At 33.2% G+C, this 21,531-nt stretch overlaps 2 protein-coding genes across 2 annotated transcripts; both read right to left on the minus strand.

Moving 5' to 3' along the window:
• Positions 1-267: 267 nt before the first annotated feature.
• Positions 268-10,633, minus strand: LOC7458538 (uncharacterized). The gene is made up of 22 exons (XM_024598642.2): positions 9,891-10,633; positions 8,754-9,222; positions 8,582-8,667; positions 8,246-8,359; positions 7,959-8,147; positions 7,780-7,845; positions 7,527-7,586; positions 7,178-7,300; positions 6,973-7,089; positions 6,527-6,634; positions 6,315-6,444; positions 5,782-5,919; positions 5,273-5,449; positions 4,604-5,181; positions 3,764-3,941; positions 3,391-3,629; positions 2,752-2,884; positions 2,386-2,627; positions 1,680-1,869; positions 1,042-1,267; positions 798-953; positions 268-618 (listed from the first exon to the last, which is right to left on the minus strand). The coding sequence occupies exons 1-22, from the start codon at positions 10,557-10,559 to the stop codon at positions 525-527; spliced, it is 4,482 nt and encodes a 1,493-aa protein (XP_024454410.2). The 5' UTR covers positions 10,560-10,633; the 3' UTR covers positions 268-524.
• A 5,059-nt stretch (positions 10,634-15,692) lies between these two features.
• Positions 15,693-17,381, minus strand: LOC7479064 (acetyl-CoA-benzylalcohol acetyltransferase). The gene has a single exon (XM_002305549.4). The coding sequence runs from the start codon at positions 17,224-17,226 to the stop codon at positions 15,925-15,927; it is 1,302 nt and encodes a 433-aa protein (XP_002305585.2). The 5' UTR covers positions 17,227-17,381; the 3' UTR covers positions 15,693-15,924.
• Positions 17,382-21,531: the final 4,150 nt, after the last annotated feature.

Raw genomic sequence — 21,531 nt, forward strand, 5'->3', positions numbered from 1 at the left:
GATAAGAAAGCATCTTATGAGATTTCTCCTAATATATGTCCCTGGCATAAATAAATCAAGATAATTAACATAGTTTTGCAATTTGTCTAGTGGTTTTTGATCCGTCGCAGCGTTTTCATGGCATCTACGAGGCACTTGCAGGAGTAGAACAGTGCTGTGTTCTAGTTCCAACTTCATGTCCTCTGCCCTAGAAGTAGGGAGGGAGAAAAAAACAAAGACAATTAGTGATCCAATATTCATTACAGTTTATCAGTAAAGAAGATCAACTTCATCTCAAATCTGCACACCTCTCAACACACTCTTTACTTTACTAAGAACCTTTGAAATTGAGACACAATGAGATCAGAAGATCTCCAAGCTCAAGCATGCAAAGATAAATTACAAGGCAATAGCAAGAACGCCTAAAAACATGGCCCTGGAACAGCTCCAGAATGTTGCATTTTCCATACCTTGTAGGGCAACTACAAGTGCCACTATAAAAATTTACTAGAAATACAACAGGCATAAATTGTATCCGAGTTTGACTACCAAAGTTTGCTATTTATCAGTTTCAAAAGTTCGACGGCCTCCCGTAATCTTCTTTCCATGTTGTCCCTCACTGCCATGCCGCGAGGTTTCCTGCACAAAGATAGGTTGTATTGAACTTAGCTATCTTTTGCTTATTGTGATAACATGTTTTTTTCTATAAAATTAACCAAAAACTAGGTTTTTTTCCCTATAAAAATCATTGCAGTTTCAGTTACACTCATCTCAAGTATAATTGTAAGGGAATAGAGTTCTGAATGCCAGCAACTTACTTCTTCTCGAAGTTTGCCTTCCTTGTTAATTCTTCCACAAGACTGTGTAGCCTCTTTATAATGGGTGGTTTCCTCAGCACCATTTCAACGCCTTTTTGATGTGAACAGATCTTCTTCATAACCTCAGAAGCAATGAAATATCCTTCCTCCTTGTTCCTGGACAACATTAGTTAAAAGACAATTTGTTCATACATAGCAAATAAAAACATACCATTGACTTCTAATCAGAACATAACAAAATAACCTGAGCAATTGCCAAAGAATTATTTCTACTACTCCTTGACTGTCAATAAGCACTTCAATCAAATGTGGATAACGGGCAAGATTCCGGAGAACTGAGAGTGCATGCTTTAAAACCTCCTGGTCAGGCATGCTTTGACTGACTGAGCGAATCAGCTTCAGTAAGTTGTCAATTGCCCCAGCAGCCACAAGTTTCTCACAACATTTTTGAGAGTGTTCTGTAGTCATATCTGGCAAAAAAAAAAAAAAAAAACTTGGAATAAATATACAAAATGATACCTTCTTTCAAGAAGTATATGGTTGACTCATTATTTCAACTAAAAAGACAAATGGATATCCATGCTCACTCAATAAATTGAAGATTCAATAACAGATCATGAACTGCGTAAGATGGCATGGAGATGCATTAGTTTTCATGCCAACACAAGCTAGTGAAAGCAAGTGTCTTTGCATCTTGTCCAATCATGTCATGATAATGTCGAACCAACCAGTACTTGCTTCAGGAAAGATGAGTGTTTTTTATGCAGGCTACAATAATTCCACAACCACCATTGATTCCCATGCTACTTCCCAGTAAAGCATGGATAACACTATCAAAACATTCAAAATTCTAAAAGATCTGAGACATAAGAAAAATCTTACCCAAAGTTGCACAAGTGTGAAGAATGCCACTAACACTTTTCATGCTTGATAGTTCTGAAAGAGCCACTATGAGCCTGTTAATAATACGCATGCTGTCATCCACATTTTTAGCAGAATTTTGCATTCTCAGGCGCAAATCCAGGAGCTGCCCTCTAGCATTTTTACGTGCAAGGAAACCTTTCCAGTGCGACTGTTGAATTTACAAATGCCAGTTAGCCTAGAAATATGTACCTTTCCAGTGCAACTGTCGAATGTCAGTTAGCCTAGAAATATGTTCCACGGAAAATATTGAATCATAAATGGGGCAGATAATATAAATGCCAACTCAGGAATATAATTGGGCTGACTAGAGGAGACCGATGCACAGAGAAAGGTGCCAAAGCTAAAACAATTCCAACTTCCAAGGCTTCAGGGAAGCAACTAATTCACCTTGGATCCGGGAAAATATACACCCATGACAGAGAAAGTGGAGAGAAAGCAGTGTGTCAAATTTAAGTAAACGCCATGTGACCAAGACATGGATTCATAAAGAAAATTGTATTTATCCAAGTCATACATGAACGACTACTAAATTCAGGGGCAAAAAAGTTTTCAATTTTGTAATCACTTGGAAATATTTTAATCAGATATCCAGTTATAACGAACCAGCTTTATTACCATGGAAATGCAACATAGAAAAATAATAGCAGAGATCTATTAGTCTTACTTGAACCACTACAACGCGCTGCCTCTCTCTAGAGGCCTTTTTCCTGCCAATCCAACCTCGAACATGAGACTGTACGAGGATTGCTGATTTTGCTCTATGCTTCAGCAACAAAACACCTCTCCACCACCTTTGCAGCTTCAGAATAGAAGACATCACTATTTTCAATTCCAAACTCTGCAAGCAGACTCTTGAGGTTTGCATTTTGCAATAACTAGCAGTAGCTCTATGAAAGTGAGAAGCCCCTGCATCAGTCCGATGCCAGATATTCTTAAGATAACTAAACTCGAACCATATTTCAATAATGCAGAGAGCTTGTGTGAAATAAAATGTGCTAGCAACTAAAGTTCAGAAGAAATTTTCACAAACCTAATAGCCTATTTCGAGTAATCTCCCCTCTGACAAACCCCTGAATCTCTATAGCAGCTTGTTTACAGCAATGAAACGCCTTCCAGCAGTTCAAACATCGAACAGCACTTTGGATTTTTAACACTGCTTCTCTCTGGAACAAAAAGTTACTGTTTATTAGCCAAAAACAGCAGTGTCAAACGTAATCTAGAAGCAGGCCAATTTCAGCTAAATTTACAGGCTCATTGACTTCACGAGTGGCAAAGATTACATAACAGCCAACTGTATAAGGTGATTGGTCTGAGACAAAGGTCTACTGACACAATTACCAGAGAATACCAAGACTTCAAAGAAAGAACTAAAAAAAAAAAACACAAACAGAATAAAGGACAAAAGAGAAACATAAGCATTTTGCAGTTAAGTTGGGAGTACACCATGTCTAGTTAGATAGGACCATGCAGAGGAAGTTTGTTTTCTATATGCATAGTTAAGGCAACCATGTAGAGGAAATTTTGTTTTAATCACACCAATATGTAACCAACCAAAAATTCAAGGGCAAGCAAATGGTTTGACCTTACACTCAATCAGATATTCTGGTAAATGTGCAAGCCATTTCCTGTAAAAAATAAAAGCAGAACTCAAAAGAAGTCACAGTCTTACTTGGAGAGCAACACATTGCCTCTCTCTAGAGGCCATTTGCCTGCCAATCCAACCTCGAATATGAGCTTGTATAACAATTGCAGACTTTGTTCTGAGTTTAAGAAATAGAATGCCTCTCCACCACCTTTGTAGCTTCAAAACTGAAGACATCATTACTTTCAGTTTCAAGCTCTGAAAGCAGACTCCTGAGGTTAGAAAATTTCCGTAACTAGCAATGCCTCCAGAAAAGTGAGAAGCCCCTGTAACAATCAGATGCAAAATATATTGAAAGCCAAGCAAGCTAAACTTGATAAGCAATTCAGAAATGAACAACCAGTTAAACAAAGAAAAGATGCAGGCATTTAAACTTTGGGAGAAGACTTTCACAAAATACCTAATAGCCTATTCCGAGTAGTATGTCCCCTGACAAACCGTTGAATTTCAATCGTAGCATCTTTGCAAGACTTAAATGCTGTCCTGCAGTTTAAACATCGAATAGCACTTTGAATCTGTGTTGCTGCTTGTTTTTGGAACAAAAAGTCCCTCCTTATTAGCCAAGCCCGGCAGTATCTCTGGATTCATTTGAACATAATGGAACTTAAAATATATAAAAGAAATTTTTTTCACTTCAGGTAAAGTTTGTCTAGAGCATAAAGCAGTGATATTTCATGGAAAATGCTTTAAGGTTGGAGCTGTAGTGAAATCATCCCCAAAACACCCAGCTTTTCCAGGACCACAGTAAGTAAAGCAAATTCTACCCAGTAGAAAAACTTCACCATCTTGCTGAATTCAGATAGCACATAGAAGCAAGAAATGCACATGTAATGCCTTACAAGTTGCTATATACAAGTGAATTTCATTCAGACAAATGAACAAAATAAACAAACATTTATCTAGATGCAAGTAGGTGTTACAGGAATTCAACAATTATGAAAACCTTTGCCACTTCTGATAGGCAGCAGAATTAGTACTTAACCTAAGTGTTAGCACCCACATAGAACATTTACTCGTGATAAAAAGAACAAAGAAACTCATTTTCGCAATCTCCCCCTTCAACCCTCAAGTGGCATTTAAATTAGTTATTTTGTCAGTAAAGTAAATGGACCAACACAAAAGCTAAATCCTATAAGTTTAAGGATTCTACATGCATTATTTATCAATTCATAAATGCATGTAACTCATATTTTGATGCAAAAAAATGTGCATACAGGAACACAATAGGCAGATAGCTTACTTGAAGCACACCAATGAGATACCGATATCTTCCCACTTTTCTCCTTACAATCCATCCACGAACACAAGACTGAATAACAATGGCTGACTTTTTAGCAATACAAAATTGTTGAAAAGCCCTCCGACATCTTAAGCATCTATAATTACTTTGAATTTTCATTATAGCTTGCTTCCGGATTAAAAATGTCCTTCTCAACAGCCAACCTTGGAAATGAATTTGAATTTTAGTAGCAGCAAGCTGCTGTTCGTGGATGGACCTGGAAATTATAGTCTTTGAAGAAAGCTGAACTGTTAGACCATCAAATTGGCACGTGGATGAAGCCTTTTCCAATTGAACATCCTTATACCTAGACCTTGCTGCCCAACCACGAATGAATTTCTGAACAGCAATGGCAGCATTGACTATATCAAGAGTGGATACATCAAGATTACCAACACAATCACTTTTATGTCTTTGTCTGATCCAAATCCTCGTGGCTTTCTGAATAAGCATAACATCTCTTCGTAGCTTGACAAATCTATGCCGGTCAACAATGAACTTCACATATCTCCCTAGATTTTCAGCCTGGCTCCACCTTTCTGCATGATTAACCAAACAAAAAAGTACGTGAGTAACTAAACAGAATTTGCAGGGATTCATACAAATGAACTGGCGAATAGAAGTACGTACCACATCTAAAATCCTGAACCGTGACACTACTGAATTTTAAAAGGAATGGTCTCTTCTTCACCATTAACCAAGCCCGAATAGCAGTTTGCAAAAAGGAAGCCGCTCTTCTCATCTTCAAAAAGTTATGGCGTTCAACTGATCTCCTAAAGTGCGATTGTATTACTTTTGCAGCATTTTCTGAAACAGTATTGATTGTTAGTTCGAAGGAAGAAATTAGTGATCAAAGATTATGGTATAAAGCAAAGAAGCGATGCGCTACTTCTAATAAACTTAGATGATCAATCCATGAAAAGATGATTTCCATAAAAGGGAAAAATTTACAACTATTTAAATTGTTGCCTCTAAAAACAGAAATTAACTGAACAGCATGGCAATTCCTAACAAATTTGCAAACAAGAAAAAACTACAAACTTCAATAAAGATCATATCAAACAACTTAAACAGAACAATTATTGCAATTTGAAATATAGGTGCACTTTTCAATTGAAAAGAAAACTTAATGAGAATACCTCTTTGACTGATGATGCCCAGATTGCTAGTTGAGTTGCAATCCAAAACAGAAGTACCAGGTTGTGTGATGAATTTGTTGTTTCGTTCCGCCATATCTTGCCACCAAGCCTTAATAGCCCTAAACTTTCTAGCAGCATCTGCATAAACAAGTTCAAATAACAGATAAAAAAGAGAGCTTTAAAACCAATATTCTCGTTTCCATTCCTACAACTACATGTGAATGGTGCTAGCATTTTATCATTTTAGTTTTAAATCCTTTCTTTTAATCTCATTCCAGGTAAATATATCTCGTTCATCATAAGCCATACATATTGTTTTTATATATGAAACAAATTTAATGAAAGGTAATGCTCATCCCTTTATTTCCCATTCGAAATGGGACCCAAGAGGCAAAACCCTTTGAAAACTTCGGTGCTTTTGAATTAAGTACACATTTGAAAACATTCAGTAATAAGAGGAAAAGGAAAGAGAATATTTACATAATGACAAGAAACACCAAAAAGAGATTTACTACTAAATTAAAGGTGGAAACCTTCTGTACTGGAGCCATCTATTATGTCTTGGTCCAGCTCTGCTTCTGAACTTAAAGAACACCTACCAACGCTTGAAGTTCTCCTCTCTTGACAATCACAACACAATAGTTTATGGAAATTCAGTTGATCCTATCAAACAGAAAAGAATTATTAAAATATATCCCAAGAGTGTTGCCTCAGTCATTATCCAGCAAAAGAATTCTAGCTTTACCATGGTTTTCTTTACAGTCAGTTGTGATGAGAGGAACACCAATAAAATTACCACACTTCGATGATTAATTGCGCCACTATGTTCAAGAATGTCACTGATATGAAGAACCTGTAAATACAATACATAAAGTCATACACATAACTTCTGACAAAAGTTCAAACATGTATATCTCTAATCAAGAAACAAGGTCACATGTTGACACTATAAAAGGCCAATTTCTCAGCCACCGACAAGCTGATCTAATCAAATTTTCAGGTCATTTAAAAAGTACAAAACTTTTTCTCAAGATGTCCTTTAAATATGCCATGCCTTAAAAACCAACAACTTCAACACGTCTAAATGTTTTACTTATTGTTTCTCAAGTTGACATGCCTTAAAACATATAAATGGATTGTCAGCTGTTGGTTAAGCGTTATGCATGTAGACAGATAGTTTATGATCTTTACCTCAGGAAAATTCCACAGTAATGTTGTAAGCTTCTGTGACAATAAGAAATTGTGGACTGAATCTGTATAATCAATAGCTGACATAAGTGATTCTTCTCTTCTACTTTCATGAGGATCCTGTGAAAAAAGATGAAGTGAAAATAAAACATGAGAAAGAAGAATTTGTAGAGCTTGAAAACCAATAAAACTGCAAGACATTCCGTACCTTTGGAGAATGAGAACAAGAAAGTTCTTTACGGAAATAGTAGTCAAGCAAACACCATATGGCTTTACCGTCAACCAACGAAGCAAAATTATCAATTTTATTATCATATTTTCCACAAACTGCCTGCAGAAACAATTTCAATGGCCATAAGCAAGTAAAACTACTAAATGAGCATAGCAAGTCAGAAAAAAATTGATAAAATCTACATGTTTTTGCTGCCAAAACAAAAAAGGAAAAGACCTGACATGAATAAGTGATCTCAAGAAGTGAGAGGAGGAGGGTGGGGGGTTGGGGGGAGGAGATCCATGCATAGACGTAGTGGCATATATTCTCTATATAGCAGCCATACCTGAATCCAACTCAAAAGCAACTCCAAAGGAGAGGAACCAGGACTGATGTTAGCGGAGTCCTATGCAATAGAAAACAATGAGAGCAACATTAATATACAGCGGCTCTGAAAATGACTTGAGAAAAAGATGAAAAGAAATACAGAAAGCACAAGTGAAAGAAATCTCAGCTACCTCTTTAAAGTTCAAAGCTAGAAAGAGAGACTTTATGTAACATTTAATAAGCAAGAGGAAACTGATCTGATTGAAGCATACCATGTTAACTCCGTGAATTTTCAAAATTTCATTTGCTAAGGTTGTTTTGTTGAGCAGAAGAGGCAACTGTGGAATTTGATTAAAGTTATAACCAGTCAACAACCTTAATCACTCCTAATATATTGAATATTACAATTCCAAAATCAAAGACTTTGTGAAATAGGAAAAACCCAACAAACCTGCAAGTGAACAAACATGTTCCAGAGCAAAGAAACAGTTAGCTCCATATCTCCATTAGCAACATCGTCTTCCAAGATTGTCATTCCATCTTCATCTTGCAATGTTACACCAGCACGCTTTAGATATTGCAGGGCAAGGCCACAATTTGCTAAATTTCTCTTGCGGGTATCTGATGGAACTACCATTTTCTGCCACATAACAAGCCCAACTAAGTAAGACAAATAATGTTCAATAATTACAAAGAGTCATTTTCCTAATGAGCAAGAAAGGGGAAAAAAGGGCCAACCATAAGAATAGAGGAATCATTTTGTAAGAGCTGGATGGCTCTACAAAGCCTCACTCCATCTTGAAGCTCCGCAAATAAATCTGTCACTCTGAAGTCATACTCAACGAGGGAACACTGCCAAAATAAATTTTTGTTGGTAAATTAACCAATTAAAAACATAACAGTGTTCATAAAATTGAACTTTGAGATGTTATTATCAATGCAGAGTGTCTAGCCCCTTTTTTAACTTTGAACAGAGATTTAAAATGATGATGATACAGCACTAGCCTTTTTATCCTGAAAAAACACACATGCAAGTGCTAATAAACAAGTTATTACGAGGACTGAACTACATACCTGTTGATAAGATACTTTGTAACCTATGACCACTAGATGTGCAAGAAGATTCCCTTCTCCGTGCATTACCTCCGATGATAAGAAATCTAGAGATAAAAGTCATTCTACAATGAATAGGATGTAGTTATAACTCAATCTGTAAACAACCAAAATAAAGAACTTCAAAAATTACCATTAATCATTTGACGGCTAGACTTTATACTAGACTGCACAACGAACAGAAGAGGTGAACCCCCATCTACTCCATCAATTCCATACTTTAAAGAAAGACCACTCTGTAATTTAGTTCTATCTAGAATAAGAACCAGCAGCAAAAACCTCTTCAATATAACATTTCCCAAGGACTCATAGTAACCTGGTCTATATAACCCTTCAACCTTCCTGTTATAAGCATAAGTTTTTGCTAGTCCAGTATGTGAAAGAAATTGTTTCTCTATCACCATCTTCAAGAATGATATTTCTTGATCAGAATCAATATCTCCACTGGGCAACAAGGAATCGCCACCAAGAATAATTTGTAATCCAATTCGAAGCCAAACTGGATTATAGCACATGAGAATTCGCATGGCTTTCTCCTTCATGCCAAAATCTGTTACAATAGGACAATGTGGCTTCATTTTCAACCTCCCTTCATCTATAGTCTGTGAAATGAATAAAAATATTCAATTCTCTGCATCGAAAACAACAGTTTCTTGACTAAAATCACAAGAAAACACATCAGTTTGCCCAGGCAAGTCCAACAAAACAAAATATCTCCTTTCACTATCCCTACATTTTAAGTAAAATGGCACTAAATACATTAATTTTTACTAATCAAATTGAACAAAAGAAACCGATGCAACTACTTAAACCAAATCAGAAGGAAAGCAAATAAATTTCCCAAAGCAATACCACCAAAATAGATTATTCAAAGCTACAGCTTCTTTAATTTTCCACTACCATGTTCAGTAACAACACATAATTCCTTCATATTACATACTAACTTAAAATACATGATTTTTCTTAATCAAGTTTTTTAAAAAAACGTTACCAATTATTTTTCCTAACAAAACTTTCATTAAAACACATAATTTAACCAATATTTTCCCTTGTCAAATACAACAAAACCCACAATTATCAAGCAACTAGCTTATAACAATTCAACAACTAAAACGAGATTTAAACAAAACGCATAATCCTCCCCTAATCAACCAATAAAACCCACAATAATTCCGCAATCGAAATCCCAATTAAACAAACATAACTCCCTGAAATCAATCAAACAAACAAAACCCACAAAAAATTAAGAGAACCCCACAATTTTACAAACCTTAACAACAAGAACCATAGCATCAAAAACTTCCTTACAACATCCCAAACTCAAATAAACCCTCATTCTCTCCATCAAATCCTCCACACTACACACTTCCTTCAATCCCTCCTTCAATTTTCCATACCTCTTAAAATTCAACACGTCACCATCCCCACCACCCCCTCCTCCTTGCCACGTCACATCCCTACTCCTCTTCGGACTCCTCCACGTATCACCCACCCCGGCTGCCCCACCTTCCCTCTTCCCCAACCCCACCACAACACTGGGCCCCACCACCGCATTCTGGGTGAAATTGCAAGAGCACCCACAAGCACTAGGGTTTTCGAACAGGAAATTAATCCAAGTAGTGAGAGATTTCGACAGTGTTTTCAGCGCCTGTTCTTTCCTAATCTGTGCCTTTCTTGATGACTGTGACTGCTCGATCTCGAACGCCTTGAGCCTTCTCCGGGCCGTGGTTGAAGCAGGCTTGGGCCTGGACTGGCCTGATAAGGAAGGACGGAAGGAGGAGGAGGACATTGGGGTTCGTTTTGAAGCAGTGAAGAATTGAGAGCTCGGAGAAGTAAATTTGGAGAGATTTGGAGGGCGTTTTGGGGTTTTGAAATTCGATACGTCTTTGAACGGCTGGGGATACGGTGACGGACATGGAAATTGCTCGTTGCCTTCCATTGGCTGTGATTTCTAGAGAGAGAAAGAGAGCTTTTTTCTCGTAGTTAGAGAGAGAGATTTTGAGAGAGAAGTGAGAGTGGGGGAGAGAGGGGTCTGGTTATGTGGGTTTTTGAATTTTGAAATGGAAGAGGAGGGAGGGGAGTTTACGAAAATGGGCTTGGAGAGCGGGAGCGGAGGTTTGAGATTTGAATTTGAGTAGGGGTATTAAGGGAATAAAAGATGCGGATCCAATGAAGACGTTAAGGGAAAAAGGGAAACCTAAATTTAGTGCTTAATGTTTACTCAATTTATCAATTGAGTACTAAACTTTTTTTATTTTTTCAATTTTGCTCCAATTGTAATCCATAGATGACAATGTTATTTCCTTATTCATATAAATTTAACGATAGTTAGAGATTAAGAAACCTTAAATTAGCCTCTAATGTAGAATTTCTGAATTTTCATTGATAATGGATGGACGAAGGGTGAAATTGTTTTTATTAATCATATTTAACGTAAAATTGATGTCGGGTAAAGTGGTATGAGCAAAATTATGATTTGTTTACCAATTATATTTAATTTGCATGTGATTATTGAGAAATTTAATGATGATTGAGAAATAATTAGTGAAATTTCATTATTACTTATTGAGACACACTTTAAAGAAGAAGATGGATAAAGAAGAGAAGAAATTATAGGTGTAGATATTCTTATCATTTTTGTTTTCTCTTCCCTTCTTGTGTCGGTCTCTATCTTTAAAGTGAACCTTAGAGAATAATTAATAAGATATCATTAATTGTTATATATCCACAATAAGTTTTTTCATGATTGTTAAGCATTTTCACCCGATATACTAAAATAAGTCTAAAGTGATCTTAAAAGAAAATTCTAGAATCAAATCATTGTATTCTCTCTCTCTCTCTCTCTCTCTCTCTCTCTCTCTCTCTCTCTCTCTCTCTCTCTAATTCTCTAGCTTATATTAACTAAAAATTTTGAAAAATCACTATGATCTAGTGTTATAACATTTAGGATAAACTAGCAATTTAACTCGAGTTTCGTTGTAGGTCACGATTTTTTTTTAAATATCAGCTATGTTGGCTGCTTTAATGTATTTTTTAACATAAAAAATTCAAAGTATAAATTGAAAAGCCTATTCAAGTATCTCATTAAATGAATTAACAATCATTTATGTAAATAAACGAGGAAAAAAATCGTTAACAATAACTAAAATAGAAATTTATAAAATTAAGAGATTAATGTAAATAAAGATATTCAACCACACAAAATGAGATATTCACCTGATTGTATTTGCTAAACTTGTTTATTAAAATCAATAAAAGATAAATTCACAACCTAAAAAACTAATAACTTAAAAGATAAACAGAAATGAAATTGAATTCTAAATGAATTAGCATAATATCTTGAAAAATCAAACACAAACAAAACAACTCTAAACAAACTTATATTAAAAAATGACATGCAAAACTCGTGACCTGAATTATAAGATCAGGATAAATTTATAAAAAAAAGAAATTAAAGATAATTACAAAACCAATATTTAAAAAAAACACAAATGCAAAGCGATAAGATCGAAGTCGAATCTCTAACAAATCAAATATCAAAAGATGAAATCAAGAAAAAAATCAATTACATAAAAGAATCTAAAACATAATGGTGAAAAAAAAATTAATTAGAGGGCAACTAAAAATTTGATTTGATATGCGCTCCATAACATGTTATAATTTTTCTTTCTAAAAAAAACTTGAATATACAGACTATTTTGATATGTTTTTTTACATAATATAAATTATAAGTGTAAATCAAAAAGTTTATCCAAACATCTAATAATCATTTATGTAAATAAATAAATTTTTTGTTAATAATAACTATAAGAGAAACTGAAAAAATTAAGAGATAGACGTAGATCAAGATATTTGATCTCGCAAAATGAGACATTAATTTACTTATTTGTGTCCACTAAATTGTTCATTAAAATCAATAAAAGATAATAGAAATAAAAACACATATGAAACAGAGTGAATAAAATAAAAGGAAAAAAAACATATAAGAAATATTATTTCAAAATAACTATTTTTTGTACAAGACAAAACCTGCTTGTATAAAGTAAAATAAAAGATAAAAAATAAAATAAAAAATCAGCAAAAATTAACACACAAAACAAAACAATTTTTTAAAAAAAAACCTTTTTATCCCAAAATAGATTGCAAAAACCGTGGTTTAGGTAATGAGACAAAGACAAACTGATAGAAAAAAATATGAAGGTAACCATAAAACATTTTTTTAAACAATGTATCATGATAAAATCGCAAAATATAATGAGGAAAAAAAAAGAATTCCTAACCGTATTAATACTTAAAATTTGTAACCCGTGTCATTAAATTGAAAGCATTACAAATGGAAAAATCATGAAGCCCAATCTCAAATAAATCAAACACTGAAGGATATATCCAGGAAAAAAATCAACCTTGTAAAAAAATTTAATTAAAAAATAAGGTTGGAAACCAAAATAAAAAATAAATTTGAGGGCATTTAAAAATTAAATTGCAGTGTTAAATCAAAAAGAAAAAAATAATTAACAAAGAGAAAAAAGAAATCAAAAGAATGAAGGCTAAATTAAAAAAAAAATAACATAAACTTTGATTGAAGGATAAAATTGAATACTAATAAAACTTTAACAAAAGATCCAAGGGTAAAAATGACAAATCAAAAGAATAAGTACCGAATTTGTGAAAAAAATATATGACAAATTGTAATTTAAGGACTGAATTGAAAACATAAAAAACTTTCCAAAAGGGTCAATGATGAAAATAAGTAATAAAAAAACATTAGGGCTGAAAATGAAAACAAAAAGAAAAAAGGGACAAACATGTACTTTAATTGGAAGAGAGAGAAAAGTAGGAAGAAGAAAGAAGAAATGACCATCGATGACAAATCGTCGGACCACCACTAACACACTCCATACCAGGAGAAAGAGCACATGACGAAGCTCCTAGTGACATGATAGAAGGCCGGTTTCGAACAAACAGTGGCATCGCACAAGCCGTTGAAAGAGCACGGACGCCACCTCATAATTTAATAATAAAAATAAATGATAAATTACTAAAAAGCCCCCCATAACTCTAAAAATAACAAATAAACCAATGTGAAAGTACTAAAACACCCCTAAATGCATAGAAGCTATTTTGTCTTATCTAAGAGCAAAGAAGTATTTTACTTATTGTAAAGTTTGTGCAAAGTTAAAAATACCATTGGTCAGTGGGTTTAAATTTCATTGATCTTGGGGGTATAAGAATATTTTACTGTACAAAATAATATGAAAATGACAATAATACTCATGTTCAATCTTTTAATGACGAATGCATCAACGTAAAAAGACCAAAATACCTTTATATCCCAGCCTTCCAACTTTTCCACCGAGGGGCACAAATGTAAATTCACTATAGCAATTCATAGTAAACTTTGTCTATTGCTACAATAAATTCACCACGTGTTTTTGAGTTTTGTTTAATTGGAGTTTATTTTGAGACACTTGAACTAAATAAATAATTTGATATGATCAAACGATTGGAGACTTGATTAAAAATAGGATAAGATGTTATGAGCTAAATTAAAGTTTTTTTCAAGAGAAGATGAAATTTCCTTTTCTCTATTTCTCTTTGGCATAACCAAAATTTGTTCTTAATTTTTATTTTTGTTCATTTTTTAAAGGTTGGATGATTCACATAAGATGCAACCAACGTAGTTTGAATTCTTAAAAACAACCTATCCAAATTGGTTGTAAAATTTTATGACTCTTGGAATAGTTTTGTTTTATGTAAAATATTTTACAAATAAAAAATATATTACATGTAAAATATTTTTCTATATATTTTCTTGTTCTTGTAAAATATTTTTCAATAATAGTGGTGAAGGAGATGGTAGTGATAATTGTGAAAAAAAAGGTGATGAAAGAGGAGGTGGTGGTAATGATTATGGTGAAAAATGATGTGGTGGTGAGATGACATTGGTGGTGGGGGATTGTGGTGAGATGACTGTGGCGGTGGTGGTGGTGGTGGAGGAGGCGAAAAAGGTGGCAGCAACAAGATGATGATGGTGGTAAAATAGTCATGGTGGTGGTGGTGGTGGTGGTGGTGAAGGAGGAGGTGGTAGTGAGATAATGGTGATGATGGAAAAAGTTGCAAGGTGGTTATTGTGATGGTGATAGAGAAGGTGGTGGTGGTAGTCATGGTGGTGGTGGTGGTGGTGAAGGAGGAGGTGGTAGTGAGATGATGGTGATGATGGAAAAAGTTGCGAGGTGGTTATTGTGATGGTGATAAAGAAGGTGGTGGTGGTCATGGTAAGATGGAGGTAATTGTTGAAATAGTTAGATGATATTATAAGTGAATCATTATTCATCAAATATTACTGAAAATTTCTTTTAGCAAATAAACTAAGTTTGAAGGTTGATTATAAAATATTTTTCATTGACCAATTTTATTGTGAAATATTTTACAGGAAATAAACATAGGAAAATATGTTTTGGAAACAAACACGAAAAAACTTTAAAAATATTTAAAAAAAAACAAACAGATTCTTAATAATTGTTTAACTAGTGAGTTGTGATTTATTTGTATTCTAACCATAGCATTTTGAAGTTATTGATATGATTCAAATAATAAAGTTTAATTAATTAACAAAAAAACTAGGGGGAGGGTTATTATACCCCTGCTGACATAACATTATTTATTGGAATGATTTTTTTCTTTGGTTTTTTCCTTTCTAATCTATGTTTTTTTTTTCAATTTTAATTATATCATTCAACATTAGGTCTATTAGAGATTGAATTTCATAATGTTTTTTAATTTACTTCTTATGAGATTATCCCAGTCTCATAATTTGGACCACGAGTTTGATGAGTTAATTTGGTTGACTCGAAATTTTTTTTCTAATTAATTCCCCCCCTTAATTTAATCCTTCAATAGGTTAATTGAGAGTTAGGCTATATAATTTATTTTGATTTGTTTTTTATAAAGTTATCCCCTCTCATGACTCGGATCACGAGTTTAGCAGGTTAATCATGGTTGACCTAAATTGTTTTTTTATACTTTTTTTTTATCAAGTTCATTCGTATATAATTGAAGAGCAAACATAACATCCATAAACACAATTTTAATTCGTATATATTTCGCACACCAATTTTAAAAAAAAAGTACAAGGTCCGTCCTGAAACACTATAGCAGGACAAGATGAGATTGGTAACCGATAAGTGTTTATTTTCTTCTATATATAGAAAGTAGAACAGATATGATCATGGTGAAGACAACTCCTTCCAGCAATATAAACTGACCAGATCAGGCTCGATCGTGTGCTTGTTTAGTGAAGCCATCTACTCTGGTGAGGAAGGCAAGGCCAAGATGTCCGGATCTTGTTGGAAGTGAAGCATATCAATTTCCTTTAAGGTCATCCATGCCTCAATTCCATCTCCAAATTTGTCGTCCTTCAGAATACTAACATCTATAGGAAAATTCATTGCACTCATCCATGCAGGCTTTCCCCAGCCAAAGTTTGCTTCCTCCATACCCAGCCTACACCAGCTTGAGAACTTGAATGAATCTACTTCCCCCTTGTTCAATTCTTCAAACAACTCTTTATGGTACTTAGTTACCATTGAAAACACATCGTCGCTGTTTACTGCATTTGCGCAATCTGAAATGGCTTTCCTCTTAGCATCCCTCAGCAGACTCGCAATGTCACTTAACTCTAACCTATTGCTCTCACCATTTGCATTGAATCTAGAAATGAAAGGCATATACATGTTCCCACAAGCATTTTCTGGTAAAGGCATACTCACCTTTCCTCTCAACGTCATTATCTGGCGCACTGAAGATGCTCTCAGCTGTCCGTGCTGTGCTTTAACTGAACCAATGAGAGCCTTCCATATAAGTGCTGTGACCACCTCCAAGCGCGAATGATGGTACTTGACTCCTGAATCGGTGCCACCACCAATTTTAGATTTCAGCTTGTCTATGGCTTCCTTGTTAAACACAAATACTTTTGTGACAATCTTAGGTTGAACTTTTGGTGCTGGTCGAAAATTGAGACGTAAATCTCTTTGTGGGAAGAGAAATGGGCAATCAAATCTTGGACGACGAACTTGATCACTTATCCCACGTTCTCGGAATGTTGTAGCCCATGCATTGATGAATGTGGAGATTGTTGGTATATCAGCTATCCTGTGCGAAGTGAGCAAGCCGATCGCTAAACCTCCACACTTAAACTTGTTAATTTGGATGGCTAATAAACGACTAGTGTCTGATTCAGTTACACAAGGAACAAAATGATCCAGCAGATCAAGATTGCTATTGGGGTCTTGTTGGATAATTTGTGTGAGGTCCACCCCATCAACTTTGGCTTCCAGGAACTCCACCCCTTCATCATTACAATCAACTGAGAGATTATCTTCGATGTATCTTCCTGCTAGAGGGTAAAAGAGGGTTAATATTTCGGACAAAGATTTCTCTAGATCTTCGATGTTATTGACATGGTGGTTGTTAGTATAGTAGAAAATATTGGGTACATTCAGTGAAGGAGCAAGCTGATCGAGAAATGATATGTTCAGATTCTGAAGGTGAGGAGGAGTTTGAACTGATGGTTTTATTAGCTTTCTAGATATGAGCTGAACCTCCATTGCCAGCTTGCTATATATATTTCGCCTCGATCATTGCCTTTCCCCCTTTTAATAGCTACGTACTGAGATGGTAGGTGGGTTTTGAATCATGAAAGCTGAGTAGGAACTTGAAAGTTTGATGAAGTGGTCAACCTAATCTCTTAGATTATTTGTTTATTGTTTCCATGTATTTCCTTGGACTTTGGTATAGAACTTATGTATGCTTGTGTAGGAAGAAAATCTAACAGATTTATTTATGAACAGTGAAATACAATATGTTAAGTCAAAGATTTTGTGCTAACAGATTCATTTATTTTCAGCTTTATTGTTATTTCAAGGCCACGATATCCTCATATTCATTTATTTTCAGCTTAATTTTAGATTTTGTGCCTAATTTTCTTTCATTTTTTTTATCTAGGATTCTAATTTTTCTACTTTGTAAAGTTCAGTTTTTTTCACCTATTTAAGAAGTTATAAAATCTATCAGAGAGGCATAATATATGTCTGAGATAATTATTCAGAAATAAAATACAAATCCATCTACCCCATTTGAACTTCGCTGTTGCAATTCCCAGTCAATCATAAAGAAAGTTCAATGCGTCAACTTTGAAAACCCAAATTGGAAACGGAAACGAACGACCATGAAGTAATTAAGAGGGCCGAAGCCATCAACGAGAAATGAAGACAAGTTCAACGCGTCAATTTTGCAAGAACCCTACTTAGTAGTGGTATTTCTTATATTTTCTTTATTATTCTGAAGACAGCAAGAGTGACTGATTTTATCCTGACAGTGACAGTGTAATGATGCGGAATTTGCAGAAGGGTTTGGACACTGATATATGGCTATCTTTATTTTCCTTTCATGCCAACAGAGTGTCTTCGTCCTTGGACACTTTAATTGTTCTGTTCATCATAAAGGAAGATGCTCGGAGGTTGGCTCCAGCCTCCACTTTTGACTTCTGTATATCAAACAAATTATATGGGATTGTGACCGGAAATGAGAGGGCCAATTGGCCATGACAAAGAATTGGCCAACTCCATTCTCAATTATTGGCAATACTTGATTAACATTACTGTAACTTTGATGTTGCTGCCCAGAGGCAAGCATATCTTTTGTTTCACCTCAGCAAGTTCTTTTTTTTAGTTTTTCCTCCATTTGAATTCCATTGAATCCAAATCAATGTTTCGAAACCCAACCCGCTTTGATGGATTGACTCGTGATTCGAAACTTGAGCTAAACCGGGTTTAAATAAAAATAGAGAGAAAATTAGCTTGGTCTGACTCGGTCAAAAATATAGATTGACCCGCAAACTGGTCAACCCCAAAAATACTTAGTCAAAAACCATTAATTTTCTTTTTATTTTTAAAATGATATTATTTTTATTTTTTTATTTTTTAAAAATAGTTAATCCAGGTTATTCCGTATAAACTAAAACCCAGGACTTCTTGAAAGTTTAAATATTATGATACAATTTTTTTTAAAAAAAAAACCATGATGTAATAGGGTTGATGTCATAAAACGGAAATGAAAACACGTTTGATACATGAATTTTGCAAGACCGTTTCGATTTTTTTTAGATGTGGAAAAAAATAATTATAAAAAAAGAGATAAAATTAGCTTAATTATGCACTTTATCACTCAATTTTTTTTCTAACATATTTTGTATTTTTAAAAGATTTATAACTCTTTAAATAAGTTAGAAACTTACATTTATAAAAAAAGAAAAATCAGAATTTTAAGTTAAATAAAAAAATCATAAAATCCAAAATTAAGTTAAAAATAAAAAGGAAATTTTTTTGGGGTCTAAAACAACATATTTAAAATATAATTTGAGAGTTTTTGATGTAGATAAAAATAACACAAGAAAAAAAATATAATTCAAGCAACACAAAATTCTACTAAATAGAGTTATTATATAAAAATTAATTTAAAATTTTATTATTAAATATTTACAAAATTCTACTAAATAAAATTATCATATAAAAATTTAATATTAAATTTTATTATTAAATATTTTTTTCAAAATATTCTCTTAAAATACAAATTAAACAACTCTATTTTATTATTGAATGACCTCGAGACATTCTGAACAATTAATGTGATTTATATTTTAAAAGGTTCATAGTTAAATAGATAAGAAACCAATCTTTATAAGGAATGAAAATGAGAATTCTAAGTCAAATAAAAAAATCAAGATAAAATCCAAAATTAAGTTATAAATAAAAAATAAAAAGAAAAATAACAAAATTAACTGAAACATCATCTTCCAGACCTAATTTAAAAGGCTTCGACGTAAATTAAAATAACACAAGAAAGACATCAAGAACAAGCAACATAAAATTTTGCTGAATAGAATCACCATCCTAAAACTTTAATTTTATTACTGAATATTTATTTTTACATAGTTTTTTGAAATACAAACTAAACAACTTCATTTATACTAGTTCTTAGCCTAAACTGAATACATAAAAATTCCTATATTAAATGATTCATCTAATAAATAAGAAAATAACAAATATTTTCTCCTAAAAATCCTCCTGCATTAGTCTCCTCGAGTTGGAATGAACACTTCCTCAAGTTCAAATTGTTCTTACTTAAATATTTTGGATGTCCAATCAAAACTTCTCAACTCCTTTTTTTTCTTTGCTTCAAGTGTATAATAATTTTAGATATCAAATACAATCCCTTCATGTTAAAATTTGTATAAGAAACAATAATTGACAAATTATTTCTCTTCAATTGGCTTCTAGAGTAATGAATTGTAAACTTCAAACTTGCTTCATTAACATTTGTTGTATCCATATAGTAAACTTTTTTATAATAGTAAATTTATAATCAAAAGGATCAACATTGCCTAAATTAATCATTTGTTGAGAACATTTAATTCTATTGGCACTCAACCTCTAACTTATCAATTAGGACATTATTAATAACATCATGTTTGTTGTTATTCACTGTTTATACTATTATTATCAACATAATTATAATCAAAATAAAAAAATCATAAATTAATAGGAAATAGTAATCCACCTTTATCTTGTCATAAACAGGATAATTGAAATCTTAATGATTCTTATTCTAATCAAGAAGTTCGCTCATCTACTCATGCTTTTAAAATGAATTCTTAAATTTAGCTATGGATTCATGATCACTTTCCTCACAATTCTCTAGTCTTCTCTTTTTCATCTTTGTTAATTGACTGAATAAATCTTCAACTTGCCTCTGTAATTTTATCACTGCTAGTTAAATGATTAATTCTGCCTCTGTAAAAAAAGAGATGACTTTTTTTTTTCTCTCATGATGATACATCAATGACTTTAGGATACATTTGTGAGATGACTCTCTCCTTTTCACTCGATGGTACATTAAAGTCTTTGTGATACAACATATTTTCTTCATTCTTTGTTTTTAGTGTTAGTCAATGAATTGGTGGCTTATATTGTTAATAAAGGGGGTGTCTGGTATTGGGTTTCCTGAATATTATACATGCAATGAAAATTATGAAACAATTATTTGGGAGTCTCTAGGATCTCATTAGATAGATCTAGAGTTTTGAATTTATTACCTATAGATCTAATCTTCTTCATCTTTGTATAATTCTTTAAAGGCTGGGTTATCGCAAACCATAAATTGTCCAATTGTCCGGCCTCCAACGGTAATCCGCACGAACACCAGTGAGAAATTTTCTAAATCCCTATTTAAGAAAGAGAGATTGTTATGTCTAGAGTGTTAGCTCAAATTCTTTGTTTTTTAATTTTTCTATCTAACAGACAACAACCCCTAAAATAAGAGGCATAACTTACAATTTATAGGAAAAATATGAAAAACCCTATAAATTAGCAAGATATCAATTTGCCCTCTGAATAATATCCATATATTAATTTAGGATAATTTTAGAAATTAACTCAATCAAGTGTTTACTTGATTTTTCTAGGTTTAGAAATATAATCTTTGTATTAATTATATTCTAGTCCTTAATTTCTAAAATATATTTTAATCAAGTCATACTTAATTAAATCATGTCAATTTAATTTCTAACTAATGGTTCTTAATGTGCGTGACCCATTAGGTTCTTAATATGTTAGCTCAAATATAAATTATAATTCTAGTTAAATAGAATTAAATAAATTAAAAGACTTAATTTATTATCAATTAAATAATTGATTAATTTATATTAAAGATCAGGTATATTATTTAGCATCGTGTCATGATCCTCCAAATATTAGAAAAGTCATTAGTGGTTTGACTAACCTTTCAGTAATTGGTTTCTCAGTATAATTAATATCCTTTCATTAATATGTTTTGATTTAACATTAAAGCACGAA

This window comes from Populus trichocarpa, chromosome 4 (genome assembly GCF_000002775.5).
Source record: "Populus trichocarpa isolate Nisqually-1 chromosome 4, P.trichocarpa_v4.1, whole genome shotgun sequence".
Classification (NCBI taxonomy): domain Eukaryota; kingdom Viridiplantae; phylum Streptophyta; class Magnoliopsida; order Malpighiales; family Salicaceae; genus Populus; species Populus trichocarpa.

Bases quoted from the DNA above. Each gene is read 5' to 3' on its own strand.
- LOC7458538 (XM_024598642.2), bottom strand. From the start codon at position 10,559: ATGGAAGGCAACGAGCAATTTCCATGTCCGTCACCGTATCCCCAGCCG. The intron at 8,360-8,581 runs GTATGTAGTTCA...TTATTTTGGCAG, and splicing joins ACAAAGTATCTTATCAACAG to TGTTCCCTCGTTGAGTATGA. The intron at 954-1,041 runs GTTATTTTGTTA...AATGTTGTCCAG, and splicing joins ATTCTTTGGCAATTGCTCAG to GAACAAGGAGGAAGGATATT.
- LOC7479064 (XM_002305549.4), bottom strand. From the start codon at position 17,226: ATGGAGGTTCAGCTCATATCTAGAAAGCTAATAAAACCATCAGTTCAA.